This window comes from Papio anubis, chromosome 14 (assembly GCF_008728515.1).
Source record: "Papio anubis isolate 15944 chromosome 14, Panubis1.0, whole genome shotgun sequence".
NCBI lineage: Eukaryota > Metazoa > Chordata > Mammalia > Primates > Cercopithecidae > Papio > Papio anubis.
In genome coordinates this window covers 55,822,139-55,844,312 of record NC_044989.1, presented here as the reverse complement: position 1 = coordinate 55,844,312, position 22,174 = coordinate 55,822,139, and the positions used below count along the sequence as shown (strand labels likewise).

The following is a 22,174-nucleotide window of genomic DNA, read 5'->3' as shown; positions in this document are numbered from 1 at the left end:
TTATGAATAATGCTGCTATAAACATTCAGGTGCATATTTTTGTGTAGACATCTGTTTTGAATTCTGTGTGTTAACATACATAAGGAATGGCCAACATTCAACATTGTGAACATAATTAATGCCACTGAATTATATGTTTAAAATGGTTAAAATGAGGCAGGGCATGGTGGCTTACTCCTGTAATTCCAGCACTTTGGGAGGCTGAGGCAAGAGGATTGCTTGAGCTCAGGAGTTTGAGATCAGCCTGGGCAACACAGGGAGACCCGTCTCTGCAAATAATTTTTTAAAAGTAGGAGTGTGGTGGCACGTGCCTGTGGTCCCAGCTACGTGGGAGCTTGAGGCAGGAGGATCACCTGAACCGGAGGTCAAGGCTGCAGTGTGGTGGCACGTGCCTGTGGTCCCAGCTACGTGGTGGGAGCTTGAGGCAGGAGGATCACCTGAACCAGGAGGTCAAGGCTGCAGTGAGCTGGGATTGCACCACTGCACTTCAGCCTGGGTAGCAGAGTGAGACCTTGTCTCAAAGGGGGAAAAAAAAAAACTTGAAAAAATTCTGAACACTTCTGGGTCCAAAGCAGTTCAGATAAGGGATACTTAACCTGTTTCAAATGCCTTTTAACTTGTAATGCACTTTTAGAAATCTGTCCCAAAAGCCAGGCACAGCAGTGCGCGCTTGTAGTCCCAGTTACTTAGCAGGCTGGGTGGAATTCTTGGGCCCAAGAGTTCAAAGCAAGGCTGGGCAACATAGTGACACCCTGTCTCTTAAAAAACAAAAGAAGAAGAAAACTGTCCCGAAATACACAGGATTTTATATATAGTAATGAGCTTATTTACTAAAAGATTATATAGTACAGTGAAAAATGGAATCCATTTAATAGGGTATGGTTTCTCTAGCAAAGGGAATATTTTTCTACCATTAAAAATTATGGTTTTGGGCTGGGCACCATGGCTCATGCCTGTAATCCCAGTGCTGTGGGAGGCTGAGGCAGGAAGATTGCTTGAGGCCAGGAGCTCAAGACCACCCTGGACAACAGAGTGAGACCTCATCTCTACAAAAAATTAGCCAGAAGTGGTGGCACATGCCTGTAGTCCCAGCTATTCCAGATGCTGAGGCAGGAGAATCACTTGAGTCCAGGAGTTCAGGGTTGCAGTGAGCTGTGATCATGCCACTGCACTCCAGCTTGGGCATCAGAGTGAAATCTTGTCTCTTAAAATATATAAGTATATATATTTTTAATAATATATTTTAAATAATATAAACATATTTTATAATATGTATTAATATATAATTGTTTTGAAAAATGTAAGGGCATGAGGAGATTAGAACAATAAATTGTTTTATACAGTGAACATTTACTTTATTATTAAAGAACAGAGGGTAGAAAAGTAGAGATAGTAGTGGAGGCTTATTTTAAGGAGCTTGATTGTGAAGGAGAGAGAGAAAATGGAGATTAGAAGTAAAGCAATTCTAAGAGAAAAACTAATAGAAGAAATTCGAGGATGTTTATAGGCTGAAACCAATAAAGAAGTAAAGATTTTAGTATCTTACGGCAATTGGAAGTAATAATTTCCTTTCAGCCACTGTAAATGTTGAAAATAGTTGGAGACCCTTATAAGTCTCAGACGCAGGTAGAACTGCCTTGCATAAAAATTCTTAGCTTAGGCCGGGCGCAGTGGCGCATGCCTGTAATCCCAGCACTTTGGGAGTCCACGGCAGGTAGCACCTGAGGTCAGGAGTTCGAGACCAGCCTGAGTAACATGGTGAAACCCCGTCTCTACTAAAAATAAAAAAAATTAGCCTGCATAGTGGCGGGCGCCTGTAATCCCAGCTACTGAGGCAGGAGAATTGCTGGAACCTGGGAGGCAGAGGTTGCAGTGAGTCAAGTTCCTGCCATTGCACTCCAGCCTGGGCGACAGAGCAAGACTCTGTCTCAAAAAAAATTCTTAGCTTAACTGTCTGTAACTGCAGAGAGTGAGGAAGAGAGAAAGAAGAGTGGAAATGGAAGGGGTGGAGGGCAGGAAAGATGAAAAGAGAGGAAGAGAAAAACTGTATTACATACTATGAGAACATCAGCCATTGAGGTTAGCCTTTGGAAAAAGGGAAGAGGTTTGATTAATGGCATCTAATTGTATAAATTCCTAATACCTATATTTTTTTCTCTTCTAGATTAGGGTTATGGCTAATACTATGTTCAACTAGTTATTTAGTAGTGATAATACATTTATATTAATGCAGATGATGATCACAGTTTTCAAAAATAATATGCTTAATGAATGTATTTTTGCATTTAAGGGAGGAAAAGACTGAACAGTTGTTGGATTGTAAACAAGAACTTGAGCAAATGGAAATAGAACTCAAAAGGCTGCAACAAGAGGTTGGTACCTGGAATATCTATTATTTAGGACCACCAAGTAATTGGAAATTGATTTTCTTCCTTGTAATTTATAACCTTTCCTTCAATGCTTATATAAATAAATGAGGTTACTGAGGCTTCCAGAGATTGGATGATTTTTTCAGAGTCTCTCTCTTCAAAAATGCCAGAGCCAAACTTTCTTCCATGTTAATGCTGTTCAAACTCTGCTAAGATTCAAAAGAGCTACTTAGGACTGGGGTAGTTCCAGATTTTTCTTTTTGATGTGTTTGGCTTCTGTGGCCTTGGAAGCTAGAACACCTCTACTGTAAACTATGCTCTTTATGTGTATCTCTCTGTGTCTCTGCTGCCTGATAGTGCTTTATACGTATTTATATATGACAGAATGCTTTTTGATTTTTTTCACTCTTTTCCTATTAAATAAGATTTAAAAAATTTTTAAAGTATCTTTATTTTACAGCAGCTTCTTCTTTTTTCACCTTAAACCAAGAGTAATTAATAGCTCACTTTTACAGTCACTCTAATGTTTCATTTTTATTTGAGATTAGTGTGTGAGCTCTTTAATCCATAAGTGCTAAGGATTAGGATAAGGCTGGATAGTTGTTTTTTTCCCTTAACTTCCCCATACCTGCCATTTTAGATGCAGGGAATACTGTAATTGCCGGATCATAAAGTGGGACCTTCATAGATAAATGAGACTGGTCTTCATAGTCTTTATTTCTAGACATGCTGTGGCTGCTTTTCTACTTGTTGGCAGCAGGGTTTTTTTTGTGTTTTTTTTTTTTTTAATGTATGTTGGTTCTCTCTAAAGCAGTAGTTTTCAGTCTTTTTGGTCTCAAGCCTCCTCACCACTCTTAAAAATTAATGAGGATTGGTTGAATATGGATTATATCTATTGGTATTTATCATATTAAAAACTGAAACTATGAATTTTTAAAAACTTAAGTCTGGGCAAGTGCAGTGGCACACGCCTGTAATCCCAGCACTTTGGGAGGCTGAGGCAGGTGGATCAAGAGGTCAGGAGTTCAAGACCAGCCTGGCCAACATAGTGAAACCCTGTCTCTACTAAAAATACAAAAAATTAGCCGGGCGTGTTTGTGGGCACCTGTGATCCCAGCTACTCAGTAGACTGCGGCAGGAGAATTGCTTGAACCCAGGAGGTGGAGGTTGCAGTGAGCCAAGATTGCGCCATTGCACTCCAGCCCAGGCAACAGTGCGAGACTCCGTCTCAGAAAAAAAAAAAAAATTAAGTCACTTGGGTTGGGTGCAGTGGCTCATGCCCATAATTGTAGCACTTTGGGAGGCCAAGGCAGGTAGGTTGCTTGAGCCCAGGAGTTAAAGACCAGCCAGGGCAACATGACAAAACCTCATTGCTGCAAAAAAAATGAAAAAATTAGCTGCACGTAGTTGGGCACACGCTTGTAGTCCTAGCTACTTGGGAGACTGAGGTGGGAAGATCACTTGAGCCTGGGAGGTCGAGGCTGCAGTGAGCTGTGAATGTGCCAGTGATCAGCCTGGGTAACAGAGTGAGACGCTGTCTCAAAAAAAAAAAAAAAAAAAAATCATTAAAAAAATACCCCATTTCATGTTAGACTCCATCTCTAAAATAAACAAATAGACTGGGCGTGGTGGCTCATACCTGTAATCCCAGCACTTTGGAAGGCCAAGGCAGGCAGATCACTTGAGGCCAGGAATTCAAGACCAGCCTGGGCAACATGACAAAACCCTGTCTCTACTGAAAATACAAAAATTAAGTGAGTGTGGTGGTGCACACCTATAATCCCAGCTACTTGGGAGACAGGCACAAGAATCTCTTGAACCTGTGAGGTGGAGTTTGCAGTGAGTTGAGATGGTGTCACTGCTGCACTCCAGCCTGGGTGACAGAGTGAGACTCTGTCTCAAAAAAAAAAAAATAGGTAGATGAATACATAGGTATTTTAATGAAATAACCATTATTTTCCAAAACAAAGAATAATGAAAAGAATGATACTATTTTACATTTTTGCAGATCTCTTTAATACCTTGCTTAATAGATGACTACTACTAGATTCTCATAGCTGTTTCTGCATTTAGTCTGTTAAGATGTCACACACCATGTAGCCTCTGGAAAACTTTACTGTGCCCTCATGAGAGAATGAAAGTGAAAAAGACAAATAATGTTTTAGTGTTATTATGAAAATAGTTTTGACCTTCTGAACTCCCTGAAAAGGTTTCAGGGCCCACAGAAGACCCTGGATTATACTTTAAGAACTACTATCCTAAAAGATTACAATAAGGCTTTTAAAAGGTTGGATTTTAATATTTGTCTCAAATGATATTAATATATGCACTAATGATTTTACTTGGAAGCTTTAAAAAAATGTCAGCAAGATTTTGGTATGTCACAACATATCTATAGAAACTTTACTTCTGTACAGTAATTAATGATTTATTTTAGTAATATTGTTTGCCTTTTCTGTATTTTTACCATCTTTTTTTTTTAAATTAACTTTTTCACCATAAATTAATTGCAAATGGTTGTGTTACATGGATGTTAACTTATTTTAAAATATCCTGAATATTGTTTACATTCCTGACAGAGAACATATTTAAAAAATATGAGCATAAATGTGTATATATATATGTTTAAAATACTTCGTTCTTTTAAAAAAGGCTTTAAAAAATTTTAGTAATGTATCCAAGATAATGAAAAAAAAAGTTTATATCTCCCCATTAAAAAAAAAAATTAGATATAATTTACATACCATAAAATTCACCTTTTTAAAGTATGTAATTCATTGATTTTTAAAGTAAATTTATTAGCCAAGTGCAGTGTCTCACGCCTGTAATCCCAGCACTTTGGGAGGCTGAGGTGAGTGGATCACCCGAGGTCAGGAGTTTTGAGACCAGCCTAGCCAACATAACGAAACTCCATCTCTACTAAAAATACAAAAATTAGCCGGGCATGGTGGTGGGAACTTGTAATCCCAGCTACTTGGGAAGCTGAGGGAGAAGAAGTGCTTGAACCTGGGAGACGGAGGTTGCCGTGAGCTGAGATCATACCATTGCACTCCAGCCTGGGCAACAAGAGTGAAACTCTGTCTCAGTGAATAAATAAATGTATCAAATTGTGCAACAAAGAATAACAAATTGATAACGGAAAATAATAATTAAAATATATTTTTAAATTTTTATTTAGAACATGAATTTGCTTTCGGATGCTCGCTCTGCCAGAATGTACCGAGATGAATTAGATGCACTTCGAGAGAAAGCAATCAGAGTTGATAAGCTTGAAAGTGAAGTCAGCAGATATAAAGAGAGACTACATGATATTGAATTTTATAAGGCAAGAGTTGAGGTATGTTGCATAATTAACCATGATTTTTTTTTCTGTGTTAGAATTTTAACGTATTTAAAATGCAGTTAATAAACATGAGAAACTCTTGAAATGGTGAACAAACAGTAAATACATTTGGGTATGTTTATTTTATGATAGATTAGCATATTGCTTTTAGTTAGACTTCTACAAAAGGGACCTGTGGATATTACTAGTTTTATTGAACTATTTGGGGCTCTTCTTTTATTCCTTTTCTTAGCATCATATATAGAGCAGACCTTTGAAGTCCTTCTTATAGTCAAAATATTTATTTCTATTAATTTTAAACTTTTTCCCAAAAGTGAAAGCAAAACATATTTCAGATTGCTTCTTAATTGAGATCACTAAATTAAGATTAATGAAGCCTCTATATATGCAAACAAATGAAAAAAATTTTTTCTAACTTGATAGTTACAGTTCAGTGTTATGTGAAGTTGAGTTTGACAAGAATTTGACAAGTCAGGCTGGGCACAGTGGCTCATGTCTGTAATCCCAGCACTTGGGAGGCCAAGGAGGGCAGATCACCTGAGGTCAGGGGTTCGAGACCAGCCTGGCCAACATGTCAAAACCCCGTCTCAACTAAAAATAAAAAAATTAGCCGGGCATGGTGGAACATGCCTGTAAGCCCAGCTACTCAGGAGGCTGAGGCAGGAGAATCGCTTGAACCCAGGAGGTGGAGGTTGCAGTGAGTTGAGATCGCACCACTACACTCCAGCCTGGGTGACAGAGTGAGACTCTGTCTCAAACAAAACAAAAAAAAAGACTTTGACAGGTCTTGTGTCTTTTTCTTCTTTCTCAGCTAATTTCCTCATTATCTGTAAACAGGAGATTTTGGTCAATTTCAGTAGTAGGATAAGAAGGAGAGAGTATACAAAATCAAGAAATGAAAATGTAAGAGAAAGTGGTTAGAACATTTTAACTTGAAGGTTACCAGTAAGTAGACCCCATAGGACTGTAGAGATAAAGTACATATTAATTATTTGTCAGTTATTTAAAGGCGTGTGTATGCATGACACTGTTAAGGGATTCTCATGAATATCACTGTCTTAGTATACTTTTTCTAGACTTTAGTTTAGAAACCATAGGTATATAACTTAGCAAGATAGAATTATGAACTCTTTTATCTTCAAAACATATGCAGGGACTTTTAAGGATTTCCTCAAGGTGTATTTATGTAAAATATTTATTAATAGAGCCTTGGTTTATGATTTATGCGAGTTCTGATTCAAGTCTTGGTATTTTACTGCAAAAACCTCAAGCCCTTCACTTCCAAGTTATAGCCCAAAGTACAGAGAAATATTTAAATCTATTTCAGTCAATACATTAAGCCTGGATTCCATGGAGAGTTGTATCTTAAATATCTGGAAGACTACTTCTACTTAGTTAATTCCTTATCTTTGTGACTGAGGAAGTTAAATATGCCCCGACAATTTAATGTGAAGTTACAGTAGTATTACATATCTTAAGTACTGAGTGTTTTGTTTGCATTCTGGGGTAAAAAGCCAAGAAAATATTAATTGTATTTCTATTAGTAGGTTTACTCATGCATAGAACTGTTGATAAAGATGGCTTAATGTTTTGTGATAATCTTTATGTTCCATAACTTTAAAAAATTAACAGATATTAACACATTTGTGATAAATGTTTATAGGAGTTAAAAGAAGACAATCAAGTTTTATTAGAAACAAAAACCATGTTGGAAGACCAACTAGAAGGAACTCGTGCTCGTTCTGATAAATTACATGAATTAGAAAAAGAGAACTTACAACTAAAAGCTAAACTTCATGATATGGAAATGGTAAGTTTTAAGAGATAGATCAGTTACATGGCCTCTAAGGAAAACTTTTCAAGATTCAACTGATTTCCTTGTATTGGCAAGGATGGCTAGTGTCCTTGAGGCTTTAACAGAGAAGAGAGAGCTAAATAAGTTAGATGCCTCCAACTTTATATAAATATAAAAGTAGTAGAAATTTCTGCTTTTGTTACAGAAGCATGTTACTTACTAATTTTGTCTTCAACCTTTCAGTACCACAATAAATAAGCTATTGTGTAAACATGTCTTTAAAAATACAGAAATCTGTTTGCTAAAATTTAGCGTTGGTTCATAATTCTTTTGTTAGATCACCAAAACAGTATGTTGACTATGAAGAAGAATTTTCATTGTGTCCCCAAAGATCAGCTTAAAAGGATGTCAGACACTTAATCAGTATAATTACCAGTGATAATTATAAGTGCCTTCAAAACTGAACAGTTTAAGGAACTCATGATTATGACTAAGTTTCTGATAAATAAAAGTTGAGTAATAAAGTTTTTGCTTGAAATTGTACTGTTTCTTAGCCTTTTTTCTCTCCCTAATCCTTGCCAATAAAAAAGGAACGAGATATGGATAGAAAAAAGATTGAAGAATTAATGGAAGAAAATATGACTTTGGAAATGGCACAGAAACAAAGTATGGATGAATCATTACATCTTGGCTGGGAGCTGGAACAGATATCCAGAACTAGTGAACTTTCCGAAGGTATTCTCAATTTTTTTAAAATTTAAATAGATAATTGAATCATGGAGTTGTATTTATGTTTACTTTCAGTTCTTTATTTTCTGCAGTGGGAGATATCTCAGAAGACTACCTGTCTCCATAGATATGATTTCACACAGTAATACATTGTTTGCATTTTCTTGGGTCTGGTCCCTAGCTTTGCATGTCTTACAACTGAATTTTATGAATGCAATAACAGATTTGATTGGTTTCTTATCCACTATTTCATGTTAGTATCCTAAGAGGCTGCAATACCAGTTTATTAATTTATTTTAAGAAATATAGTCATCTAGTAAATAGAATAGAAAAGTCATATTAGTGGTCAGCATGTTCTTTGACTATAGGTAAACCCAAATAGGGAGTCAAAGCATAATGGGCAAATTTTCAGGTGAATATATAGTTAGAATTAGTTAATTTAAGGATCTTCATGACTACTTGTAATATGTATAGTCTCCATTATAAGATTATACCTGCCAACCAGCCCAGCCTGGTTATACCATGGACCTAATGAAAGATTCCCCCAGGTAAATTTTTAACTTTTGGCTCTTTTTTCCTGGGCTTCACATTGACTTGTCCTCTTTCTCAAAGCTGGGCATAATTTTATACAGTTGTTTGGATTATAGCTTTGGATGTGCAATATGAATTTTTGAAATTACAAAAAAATTCACCAGTTAGGTCACGTTTATTCAAATTAGACTAGTTTCAAAACTCGTCAGTTTTGCTCAGTGTTAGATTGTTCTACTTGCATTTCTTCAGCAAATACTTACTAAGCACCTATCGTGTGTAAAATACTATACCAGACACCGAGGATGTACTGTTGAGGTAGACATAAACTGTTGAGATTTTATAATCTGGTGCTTACAGAATAATTACCTCTATAGATGATTCCACCTATTGATTACCAATTAGGTTCTTCCTATTTTACACTTGAGAATCGAATACCAAATTCTGGGGCCCCATGTACCGACTATAGAGTAAGTGATGATATTCAATCATTGAACCTGTGTTACTTAAAATATTTGTGAAACTTTAAAAATTATATTCCTTGTGAATTGAGTTACAAAGAAAGCAATTCAGACTTAAATATTTTCTACTAAAGGTAGTTAGAATTACTCTGTTAATTAAGAATTACTACTCCGTTAGTCTAGACTTCTGAGGATTAAATTGTTGGTATTTGTGAGGCCCTTAAATAGTGCCTGGTAAATAGTAAGCATTCAAGTATTAAATATCATTATTATTCTGTCACTGTTGTTTTGTAATTGATCTTAGCTGGGGTTGTAGAACTGAATATTTGCTTTACTGTGGTGTAGTTTTAATTTTTTAAATTATACAAGGGACTTTCTAGAAAATTTACAGAATTTCAGAAAATTTGCTTCAGAACTTTTCTATCTCATTTTCTAACCCATGTGTCTTAGGAAAGTTAAAAGTATCTTAGAAGTTTTTTAAACGCCAGTGTGTTCAATAATCACCTAGTATAAAAGTTTGCAGTAGTTGTGCTTTCAAGTTTCTATGAAATAGGTGGGAATGTAAACTGGTTCGGTCATTCTGGAAAACAGTGTGGAGGTTCCTCAAAAAATTAAAAATAGAACTCTCATAGCATTCAGCAGTTTTGCTCCTGGGTGTATATCTAAAGGATATTAAATCAGTATATCAAAGAGATATCTGTATTCCCATGCTTGTTGCAGCATTATTCACAAATGTCAAGATATGGAATCAATCTGTGTCAATGAAATGATGGATAAAGAAAATGTGTTTTATATACATAATGGAATATTAGTCATAAAAAGAATGAAATTCTGGCCAGGTGCAGTGGCTCACACCTGTAATCCCAGCACTTTGGTAGGCTGAGGTAGATGAATCACGAGGTCAGGAGTTCAAGACCAGCCTGACCAATATGGTGAAACCCCGTCTCTACTAAAAATACAAAAATTAGCCAGGCATGGTGGCGTGCACCTGTAATCCCAGCTACTTGGGAGGCTGAGGCAGGAGAACCTCTTGAATCTGGGAGGCAGAGGTTGCAGTGAGCTGAGATCACCCTATTGCACTCCAGCCTAGGTGACACAGTGAGACTCTGTCCCAGGAAGAAAAAAAGGGGGGGTGCCAGGTGTGGTGGCTCATGGCTGTAATCCCAGCACTTCTGGGAGGCCGAGGCAGGCAGTTCCTGAGGTCAAGAGATCAAGACCATCCTGGCCAACATGGTGAAACCCTGTCTCTACTTAAAATACAAAAAAAAAAAAAAATTAACTGAGCATGGTGGCGCACGCCTGTAATCCCAGCTACTTGGGAGGCGGAGGCAGGAAAATCACTTGAACCCAAGAGGTGGAGGTTGCAGTGAGCCAAGATTGTGCCACTGCATTCCAGCCTGGCAACAGAGTGAGACTCTGTCTCAAACAAACAAAAAAAAATGTTTGGCCGGGCATGGTGGCTCACGCCTGTAATCCCAGCACTTTGGGAGGCTGAGATGGTAGATCACCTGAGACCAGGAGTTTGAGACCAGCCTGGCCAACGTGGTGAAACCCCATCTCTATTAAAAATACAAAAATTAGCCGAGCGTGCTGGCAGGTTCCTGTAATCCCAGCTACTCGGGAAGCTGAGGAAGGAGAATCTCTTCAACTTGGGAGGTGGGGTTGCGGTGAGCCACTATCACGCCACTGCACTCCAGCCTGGGTGACAGAGCGAGACTCTGTCTCAAAAAAAAAAAAAAAAAAAAATCTGTCATTTGCAACAATATGGATGAACTTGAAGGGCATTATGTTAAGTGACATAAGCTAGGTACAGAAAGACAATAGTGCATGATCTCATTTATATGTGGTATCAAAAAAATTCAAACTCATAGAAACAGAGTAAATGGTTGTTAGCAGAGGCTGAGGGGTTGAGGGTATAGGGAAGATGTTAGTCAAAGGACACAAGATTTCACTTAGATGGGAATAATTTCAAGAGATCTATTGTTTATCGTGGTGACTATTTAAAAACACCTAATCCAGGTAGATTAACAGTAATGCTACTCTTGGGGAATATTATATATTTAAACTCTATACTGTGTTTTAATAGATATCTTAAGACAGAATCAGATTTATAAAGGGATAATGAATGGAAGTGGATTAAAGATTTTAAAATAATTTCAGCATGCTCAGAATATTCATTTTGAACTTTTAGCCAAAATAAAACAAGTAGTATTGTATTTTCAAAATTTGTTTAATCCTTCATTAGTTGCTACTTAGAATAATGTATCCTGTAAGTTTATAGTTAAATTTAAATAATCTTTTAATTTAAAAAAAGACTTGGGCAACTAATGGAATGTTAAAAGTCAGTAACTATTCAGTATACCAGCTTTCAGTAAAAGATTAACAACATGATGACTAGAAAAGCTGGAAATAAAAATTGAGGTTTTCCTTACTTAAATATGGAGGTTATTTACTTATCTAATTTTGAAGAGATTTTATACATGGTGGGGGATATGTTGGATGTGCATGTGTTTCTTTGGTTTTTATGAAGAAGAATTTGAAACATACACAAAAGCATACACTGGAAATTCCCTCCAGTGCCTTTATTCATTTCCTTTCTTGAAATAGTAGGTCTCATCTTTCATTTGTAAATCCTAATGTTCTTGTATCAGCAAAATATTTAATGGGTCTGCTTGAACTCCAGTTTCTTCAATCTAAATTTTATGCTTTTTTTCACTGGAATGCTGTGGATGCATTAAAAGTTAAAGATTCATCTCTTGGCTGGGTGCAGCAGCTCATGCCTGTAATCCCAGCACTTTGGGAGGCTAAGGCAGGAGGATTGCTTGAGCTCAGGAGTCCCAGACCAGCCTAAGTAACAGAGACCCAGTCTTTACTAAAAAATAAAAAAATTAGCTGGCTGTACCTGTAGTCCCAGCCGTTTGGGAGACTGAACTGGGAGGATCCCTTCAGACCAGGAGTTTGAGGCTGCAGTGAGCTAGGAATGCATCACTGCACTCCAGCCTGGATGACAGAGAGAGATCCCATCTCTTTAAAAAAAGAAAAAAAGAAAAGGAGAAAAAGATTTACCTCTCTTATCATGTTTATCTTATATAACCTCATTGAATTTTTAATAAAGTTAAGGATCAAATGATGCAATGCATATATACTGAACTTTTTAAATAGTAAAGAGTAAACATAGTAAAAATGGTAAAGAGTAAATACAATGGTGTATTTTTCAATATTATAGCACCACAGAAATCCCTGGGCCATGAGGTGAATGAGTTGACATCAAGTAGATTATTGAAGTTAGAGATGGAAAATCAAAGTTTGACAAAAACTGTAGAAGAGCTTCGGACTACTGTGGATTCTGTAGAAGGCAATGCTTCCAAAATCCTGAAAATTGAAAAAGAAAATCAAAGACTCAGTAAAAAGGTAAATTAAAATGTAATGTTTATTTTAATGTTAAAAAATACTTGTAAAAGTGTAAATAAATGGCACATTTATTTTCCACTTTTTAAATGCACCCTCAATGTTATTTTAACTTGTTTTGAAATTTTTCAAATATACACAAATATGGTGTAAATGAATCCTATACTCATTATTCAGCTTCAACAATTAAGAATTTACTAGCTGATCTTGGCCAGGTGCGGTGGCTCACACCTGTAATCCCAGCACTTTGGGAGGCCAAGGCGGACGGATCACCTGAGGTCGGGAGTTTGAGACCAGCCTAGCCAACATGGTGAAACCCTGTCTCCACTAAAAGTACAAAAATTAGCCGGATGTGGTGGTGGGTGCTGGTGATCCCAGCTACTCAGGAAGATGAGGCAGGAGAATCTCTTGAACCTGGGAGGTGGAGGTTGAAGTGAGCCGAGATGCGCCACTGCTCTCCAGTCTGGGCCATAGAGCAAGACTCGGTCTCAAAAAAAAAAAAAAAAAAAAAAAGAGGCAGCAGGGCTAGAGGAGTTATATTTGCCAGTTTCCAAATAATGAATTGGTTCTCTCATATCTTCTTGAGAGAACAGTGAGTGAGTTTGTTGTTTCAGAATCATTATGAACCCATGAATTTAAAAATATTTGTGTTGTTTCAATCCACTCCACTTGTTTTTCTTACTGTCTCAACTTGGGCTAGTGGAAGCCTCTTTAAAAGCTGCTTTGGTTCTGAATCCTTATTACATGGCCTTAGCACTCCTTGAGAGCTGTCTTTCTGCCATGACAAAATATTCTAGGCTCATCTTGAATATTTTCTGTCCCAGATCTGGAGACAGCCATTTCTCTAAAATTAGCCTTTATTCCTTTTAGTGGGAAATAATATTTAGAGACCACAATTTAGGTATTATGAAACTTGAATCTTAATCAGACTCTGGTTGAACAGAGATACTTAGCTGTGGAAGAACAAGTGTTTTGTTTTTGCATATCTTTCTGTGCACATAATTCTACATAAATAGAATCCCATCATAAAAACATGCATGACTAAGAACTGTTTCTAAGAAGTTCCTAAGTGATGCTCATCATGCTGTCCTGGAATCATGCTTTGAGAACCACTGCCTAAGATTATTCAGAGGCTCCTTGGTATTCTTGTAAGATTTTTACTGTTTTAAAATGTTTTTGCATTGTCTTTAATCCATTAACTAAATAATCTTAGTAAGTGTTTGACAATATAGTGTTAAAGTAGGATGGCCATTTAGAATTTAGAACAGTTTTATTTTGGTTGTCGTTAAAATTGGGCCTGTAGAGTACAGTTTCTTTTTGAAATTAGCTTTGAAGTTTGATTTGTAAATTCTTAGTGATTCAAGCAATTTTTGATCAATTAATTGTAAAAATGATTTTTTATAAACTGAATGTTTCACTTTAATCCCATTGATACAAAACAACAAATGAGTTTCAATAACTGTCATTCATATATTTCCGTATATGTAATATGAGAACCAGATTAATTATTCATAACTGAAAGCTTCCTGAACTGTAAATTAATGTTGAATTGAGTTATTGGATAAGTTTTTTGACCTGGTGCTTTTCATATTATTATTATTATCATTATTATTGGCAGTAGTAGTATTTTGAGCTAGGGTCTCACTATGCCACCCAGGCTGGAGTGCAGTGGCGCAATCCTAGCTTGCTGCAACCTCCGCTTCTCAGGCTTAAGCAGTCCTCCCACCTCAGCCTCTCAAGTAGCTAGGACTACAGGCACAGGCCACTATGCCTGGCTCAGTTTTTTGTTTTTTGTGGTTTTTTTGTTTGTTTGTTTTTGGTAGAGACATGGTTTCACCATGTTGCCCAGGCTAGAAATATTATTGGAAGATTGTTTCCATGTGTAGTTATTTCCATTAATGTTAAAATAGAAAAATTAAAATTGCTTTAGAGTGCTTCACTATTGACATAAGAATTTAACATTTAATTTGCAGTAGAATATTTTATAAAGTCTTCTCGATTTTTTTAATTGCCTAGTTTGAATATATGATAATGGAAAAATCAATAGTCTTAGCATATTTTTAACTTTAATTTTCTATTTTGTACATATTAACTACCAGTATTTTTTATCTCTAAAATGTGTAATTGAAAAGAAATTTGAACCTGAAATATAAATATTTGCTGCTGTTTTCCTTAGTCTTTTTTTATAGTAGTAGTATTTTTCTCCCTCTTTTTTATTTTAAACCAAGTCCTTTCTTTTTTCCTCATTGAACTTATACTGTACTATTTCTCATCTTTTCCTTCATGCTTTTTATATCTTCTCCCTTCTTGCTCACTGAAATTCTCTGAGTATAAGTAAAATTTTACTTTACAAATCCACTGAAGCCAAGAGAATCTTTTAAAAAAGTTTGTATAGTTCTCATATAGCACATTATCATTTATTCAGCTGGATTTGTCTTTGTGTTTAGAAAATGAAACTTACCCCAAAAGATGCATAGGATAAGAAATCATGTCTGCAGATTTTATACAGCTACAGAAATTAGCATGGAATGCTGCTTGAATTTCTATACTGAGTTCTTAAATTTTAGCATTTGGATATTAACACTATTTTATCCTTTATTCAGTGATTATCTTTTGTTTTGACATGTTTTCACTATTGTAGAATATTTAACATATTGTTTTGTGATTTAATTTTCTCTAGGTTGAAATTCTTGAAAATGAGATTGTTCAAGAAAAGCAAAGTCTTCAGAATTGTCAGAATTTAAGCAAGGATCTAATGAAGGAGAAAGCTCAGCTTGAAAAAACAATTGAAACACTGAGAGAAAATTCAGAGAGACAGGTTCGTACATTTTTTTACTAAGTAAACATGTATTTTAAAATTTATTAGCAAAAGTTATTTAAAATATATGCAAACAAAACGTTGATATAAACATTAAAGGGAAATATTTTAGAATTTTTTTATTTCAAAGTAATTATAATTTTACCTCATTTTCTAACCTATGTATCTTAGGAAAGTTGAAGAGAAAGCTTAGAGTTTTTTAAACTGCTAGTGTGCTTGATAATCATCTAGTATAAGCATTTGCAGTTCTTGTGCTTTCAAGCGTCTATGGAATAGGGCTGCAGATTCTAGAGTCCCTGAGTGGAGTTGGCCAGGAAATGCAGCTGTCCTCTGACCTACCGAAGAGGGAGAAATGCGGTGGCAACCACACTGTCTTGGATATTATGAAATTTGTTTTCAAGTGTTTAATGTTCATTCTTATTTTATGTTTGAGGACACTGAGAACTGGATAGATTAATTGATTTGTTTTTGAAATATTTATGTATTTGAGACAGGGTCCAGCTCTGTCACTGATGCTGGAGTGCAATGGCACAATCATAGCTCACTGCAACCTCGAACACCTAGGCTCAAGCAATCCTTTCACCTCAGCTGGGACTACTAGGCATGCACCACCATGCCCAGATAATTTTTTAATTTTTTTAATTTTTATTTTTTGGTAGAGACAAAGTATCGCTATGCTCCCCAGGCTGGTCTCAAACCCCTGAGCTCAAGAGATATTCCGGCCTCAGCCTCCCGAAGTGCTAGGATTATAGGTGTCAGCCACCATGCCTGAGCATTAATTTTTTTAGAAGTAAGATTATTTGTTTATATCATCCAGGTATAGTCCTCAGACCAGCCATAAAAATGAAGGTTTCTTTAGAGAGACAGAACAGAAATTCTAGACTAAGCTTCAATCTTCACTTTTCCAAGCTTCTTGAGATTATTTAACACACTAAATTTTGAGAATCATTGTATTAGGTCATGGTATAAATTGGATGAATTAGTTCTCAAATGTACCCAGTAATTTTTGTGATTTTGATGCTTCCTACTTAGAATTATTTTTGGGAATGAATACACACACATACAAACCGATATATACACATACAATACAGCACGTATTTACTGAGGACCCACTGTAGGCATTGCAAAAGTTACTCAGTAAAAGTAAAACCTTATGTTCTCAAGGAGGTATGTGTGTGTGTGACACCGGTATTCCTATTTGTATTTGAAGCATGTAACTATAAATAATCTGAAGACCATTATGATTAATAGAAAATACATTTCTCAATCGTTCCTTTAAACTGTGAACTTCCTAAAGACATGAACTTTAATGACCTGACAGCATGTGTACACAGTGGTCTTCAGTAAATACTTGTCAGAATTAAAAGTAAGACAGGCATTCTGGTACCCTTTTTTTTTTGTTCCCCTTTTCTTGGTAGTTTTTGGAAGAGATAAACCATAGTTAGTTTTTCCTCGATTACAGCTTTTGATTATTTTGTTTTTCAAATTAGATTAAGATATTGGAACAGGAAAATGAACATCTGAATCAAACAGTGTCTTCTTTAAGGCAGCGGTCCCAGATAAGTGCAGAAGCAAGAGTGAAAGACATTGAAAAAGAAAACAAAATTCTCCATGAATCTATCAAAGAAACAAGTAGCAAGCTAAGCAAGATTGAATTTGAAAAAAGACAAATTAAAAAAGAATTGGAACATTATAAAGAAAAAGGAGAACGAGCAGAAGAACTTGAAAATGAATTGCATCATCTTGAAAAAGAAAATGAATTGTTACAGAAAAAAATAACTAATTTAAAAATTACTTGTGAAAAAATTGAGGCGTTAGAACAAGAAAATTCAGAGCTAGAAAGAGAAAATAGAAAATTAAAAAAAACATTGGATAGCTTTAAAAATCTGACCTTTCAGTTAGAATCCCTAGAGAAAGAGAATTCCCAACTTGATGAGGAAAACTTAGAGCTGCGAAGGAATGTAGAATCTTTGAAGTGTGCAAGCATGAAAATGGCTCAGCTACAGCTAGAAAACAAAGAACTGGAAAGTGAAAAAGAGCAACTTAAAAAAGGTCTGGAGCTCCTGAAAGCATCTTTCAAGAAAACAGAACGCTTGGAAGTTAGCTACCAGGGTTTAGATATAGAAAATCAAAGACTGCAAAAAGCTTTGGAGAACAGCAATAAAAAAATCCAGCAATTAGAGAGTGAACTACAAGACTTAGAGATGGAAAATCAAACATTGCAAAAAAACCTAGAAGAACTAAAAATATCTAGCAAAAGACTAGAACAACTGGAAAAAGAAAATAAATCATTAGAGCAAGAGACTTCTCAACTGGAAAAGGATAAGAAACAATTGGAGAAGGAAAATAAGAGACTCCGACAGCAAGCAGAAATTAAAGATACCACATTAGAAGAAAATAATGTGAAGATTGGAAATTTGGAAAAAGAAAACAAAACTCTATCCAAAGAAATTGGTGTATATAAAGAATCTTGTATCCGTCTAAAAGAACTAGAAAAAGAAAATAAGGAGCTTGTGAAAAGAGCAACTATTGATATAAAAACGTTGGTTACACTACGTGAGGTAAATATGTTTACCTAAATTAAGGCAAATATTTTTTATATTTTTAACTCAAGGTTTCTTTAAGTTTTATTGGAACCTATCATTAATTTGCATCATTTTTAATATTTTTAACTCAAGGTTTCTTTAAGTTTTATTGGAATCTATCAGTAATTTGCATCATCTATTTTATGGTTCAGTAGAATTTTGGAATTAGAACTAGAAATACCTTCCAAGTTTCCTACTTTTGTTAAACTAAGAAATACCTATAAATTGTATTTTTAAAAGAATTTGTAGTAATAAAGTTTCCTAGTGGTATCTGACTTATTACATTATAATTTTAAACCTTTATTTCAATATAATGATAAAATGCTTGATCAAAACTCTTACTAAATTCTAAGTATAATAAGCATGATAGCTACTTTTTATTGAGGGCTATGTGCCAAGTACTGGGCTAAAATCTTCATGTAAGTTGTATATATATAAATAATATATATACACACAAATATATATACATATATATACATGCACATAATCTTTACAACTAATCCTTTATAAGTATTATATCCATTTTTTAGATGAGAAAACAGGTTCAGAAACATTAAATAATTTACTCAGGATCACACGGCTAATAAATAGCAGAGTTGGATTACTGGATTCAAATCCAGATTTTTCAGACTCCAAAGCCCCATGAATTTTGACCTCAAAGCCAGAGAATGCAAATCAGGTTCAACTGTTCAACACTGAGCAACTAGTATTTGCTTGAATCTATGTATCAAGAAGAATTCTGAAACTTCCAGGAGTAAATTGGCAGTATGTTCTGTGAAACATGGTTGGTGCAAGTCAGAAGGTGTGTGTTTGGCCCTTTTTCCCCATCTCTAAGCATTATAATATGTGATAACCGTTTAAGTTCAATTTAAAAGTATATTAGCATTCTGGCAGAAGGTCACATTGGGCAGTCTGCATTTCTGCTAAAGAGGCATTGAGAGGGACCTTTTATTTTTCTCTTCTGTAGACTTATACACATGAACAACAGGTTCCTTGTGCCTAAACTTCTAAGAACATCCTCTAGTTCTTCAGATCAGTATCATAAGACCTCTTTCACTGGGAGAAGGGATCTTGTGGGAGAGAAGTGTTATAGTCAACATATATTTATAAGAAGAAAGGTGCACTAAAGTTCAGGCTCGTTATTAAAAAGTAAATGGATATGTTTTTCCCCCACAGTTTTCAAACCTAAATGCATATTCACAAGTAAAGAGTTACTACTCCCTTTTAAGGTTTTGTTTAACGCATTAGCATAAAAAAAAAGGAAAAAAGTTATTTCAACTAGGTTATAACTTCAGCTACATTTTAATAATGAAGGAATGGTTTAACGACATTTCCTGGTTCAAATTACATGTATTCCTAGATGGTGGTAATTAGAATCTTAGCTGACTTTCTTAGATGTTTATGCCCTTGACACGTGAGTTTTGCATTTCTTTTAAAATAAGGATTTGGTGAGTGAAAAATTGAAGACCCAACAGATGAACAATGATCTTGAAAAATTAACTCATGAGCTTGAGAAGATAGGGTTAAATAAGGAGAGACTCTTACATGATGAGCAAAGTACTGATGACAGGTAAGTACTAAGTCTACTTGGCAAACAGTTGAAATTTTTTTTTTTTTTTTTTTTTTCTCATACATTAATTCTTTTCTGTATTAGCTATAGAAAACATTTATATATTTCACCCTATTTCTGGTTCCTTTCTTCCCTTAAAGAAAGTTGTGTGGCCGGGTGCGGTGGCTCACGCCTGTAATCCCAGCACTTTGGGAGGCTGAGGCGGGCAGATCACCTGAGGTCGGGAGTTCGAGATCAGCCTGACCAACATGGAGAAACCCCATCTCTACTAAAAATACAAAAAAATTAGCCGGGCATGGTGGTGCATGCCTGTAATTCTAGCTACTCGGGAGGCTGAGGCAGGAGAATCGCTTGAACTTGGGAGGCAGAGGTTGCGGTGAGCTGAGATCGTGCCATTGCACTCCAGCCTGGGCAACAGGAGTGAAACGCCATCTCAAAAAAAAAAAAAAAAAAAGTTCTTAAGGAGAAAAGAGGAATCATAGACAATCTAATATAGATATAAGAAAATAAAAACCTAAACTGTTACTATATAAATACAGTTATAAAATAGGAAAACAGGATGCTACCCAGGTAGCAGAAGATCAGAGGCTATAATTGACTGTGAAAACAATAAGACATTAACAACAAACCAACCTCCGGCTCATCAAACACAGTCAATTAAGCAAGTTATTTTTTATCTGACTCATGTGCTTAAATACCTCTGTTCTTTCATTTATTTGCCACAATGTTGACTTAAAGATAAATGGAGGAAAAGTATGAAACAAAGGAAAAGAAAAGCAACTGAGGTATAAAAATAATGTGGAAAACTAAAGCCTTAAAAGCTGGATATGAGTTAAAAAATTAACTCATATGCCTTTTAATTTTAAAAATGATCAGTATAGGTTTAAAGAAAATATATATTCTCTCATGGTAATTACAGTCAATCAAACAGAGTTAATCTGATTTTCAAGTAGTCTATTGTTTAGCATCCAGTCAGCTCCATGAATCCAGCTGGAATAGAGGTTGTGTATTGTTAAGAACATTATTTTATGTAGACTAGATTTTCATTCCATTTCTGTAATTATATAACTTATATTTTATCTACTCATTATTACTGTTCCAGTATTTATATTCTATATTAAATGTATATTGGAAAAATTAATGGTGATTTGTTCATGTAGTTTTGAGAATGTTCAAAGTAAATAGGATAGATTGATACTTAAAAAGTTAGTTGTGTAATAACAGAGATATAATTTGAGGCATATATTCTAGCAATCAGTTCAAGTCAAGCAATGATTATTGAATTAATTATACAGATATTTCATGAGGAAATATTTTTATTTGAATTAATCAGATAGTTTTAAGTGCAGATTTCATTGACTGTCTTTTAATATAGATACTGAATATGCATCCCTTCTTTATTCAAACAGATTTATTATCTACTATATGTAAGACACTGTACTGCATGTTCTTTGCAAAAGAAAAAGTAGAGTACACCCTATAGTGCTAATTGACCCTAGGTTCATATAAATTTATGAACCCAGCTCTGGGTGGACCCTTTATACAGTTTGGCTCCTTGTCCCAAACCTTAATTCATACAGTTAGCCAATGTTAATTGAGCTCTTCTTATCTGCTGATCATCTAGCATCAAAGTAGTGATAATGTTTCAACTGAATCTTAAAAAATGACAGAGGTTTACAAGGTGGGAACAGTGGGGAAGGGCATTCCATGTAGACAAAAGCATTTGTATAAAAGCACAAAAATGTGCTGAGCAATTTTTAGAGTATATAAAAGATGGATTACAAAAAGGATGAATTTGGAAGCACAGAGACAGGCTAGGAAGTGATTATAATAGTCTAGGCAACATGTGATGGCATTCATTATTTCCACATATTTATTTACATATTAGGCATGGAGGTAAGGGTATATGTTGAACTAAAGCTTTTTGGAAATAGAAAGTGGCTTGAACTACTAAACCAGCTTCTTTCTCAGCCAGGGAGTTAGTCTTTATGTCACCAAAAAAACCCCAGAAGCTCACAGACATATATTCCTTTAATGTGCCATTCCCTCCACCTTGGGATTTAGGTATATCAGTCTCAAATGATGTCCCTAATTCCTTTATTAGTCTAACTTTCTCATCTTTCTTTTTTTGAGCCAGAGTTTTGCTCTTGTCACCCAGGTTGGAGTGCGGTGGCACAATCTCGGCTCACTGCAACCTCCACATCCCAGGTTCAAATGATTCTCCTGCCTCAGCTTCCCAAGTAGCTGGGATTACAGGCATGCACCACCACGCCTGGCTAATTTTGTATTTTTACTGGCCAGGCTGGTCTTGAACTCCTGACCCCAGGATCCACCCACCTTGACCTCCCAAAGTGCTGGGATTATAGGCATGAGCCACCGCGCCCGGCCTAACTTTCCCATCTTTCTAATTCATGTTATTCTTTCTGAATTTTTTTGACAGTACAGTTATTATTACGATACTTATTCTTGCCATCAAGGAATATATAGTTTAGTTTTTGAATTGAATGTGTAAGTAGATAAATTTAAATGCAACAAAATAAATTTAGTAGGCCGGGCACGATGGCTCAT

The 22,174-nt window shown here is 35.5% G+C and overlaps 2 protein-coding genes across 15 annotated transcripts in view; one reads left to right on the top strand and one right to left on the bottom strand.

The window, feature by feature from the left end:
- Nucleotides 1-22,174, bottom strand: part of LOC101025789 (putative prolyl-tRNA synthetase associated domain-containing protein 1) — a 149,292-nt gene that overhangs the window by 77,348 nt on the left and 49,770 nt on the right. Inside the window, exon 5 of one of the 2 annotated variants that reach the window (XR_004178257.1) lies at nt 11,782-12,597. The exons of the other annotated variant lie outside the window; for it this stretch is intronic. The gene's annotated coding sequence lies outside the window, so the exon portion shown is untranslated. Of the gene's footprint in view, nt 1-11,781; nt 12,598-22,174 lie in introns of those variants that run through there. 2 annotated transcript variants of the gene reach the window in all.
- The window catches only part of CCDC88A (coiled-coil domain containing 88A), a 130,819-nt gene that overhangs the window by 64,942 nt on the left and 43,703 nt on the right, over nt 1-22,174 (top strand). For all 13 annotated transcript variants that reach the window (XM_031655177.1, XM_031655170.1, XM_031655173.1 and 10 more), the window contains 8 exons: nt 2,291-2,372; nt 5,548-5,706; nt 7,376-7,522; nt 8,098-8,242; nt 12,452-12,636; nt 15,314-15,451; nt 16,942-18,012; nt 19,479-19,606. In XM_031655177.1, coding sequence (XP_031511037.1) covers nt 2,291-2,372; nt 5,548-5,706; nt 7,376-7,522; nt 8,098-8,242; nt 12,452-12,636; nt 15,314-15,451; nt 16,942-18,012; nt 19,479-19,606 — 2,055 coding nt within the window. The remainder of the gene's footprint in view (nt 1-2,290; nt 2,373-5,547; nt 5,707-7,375; nt 7,523-8,097; nt 8,243-12,451; nt 12,637-15,313; nt 15,452-16,941; nt 18,013-19,478; nt 19,607-22,174) is intronic.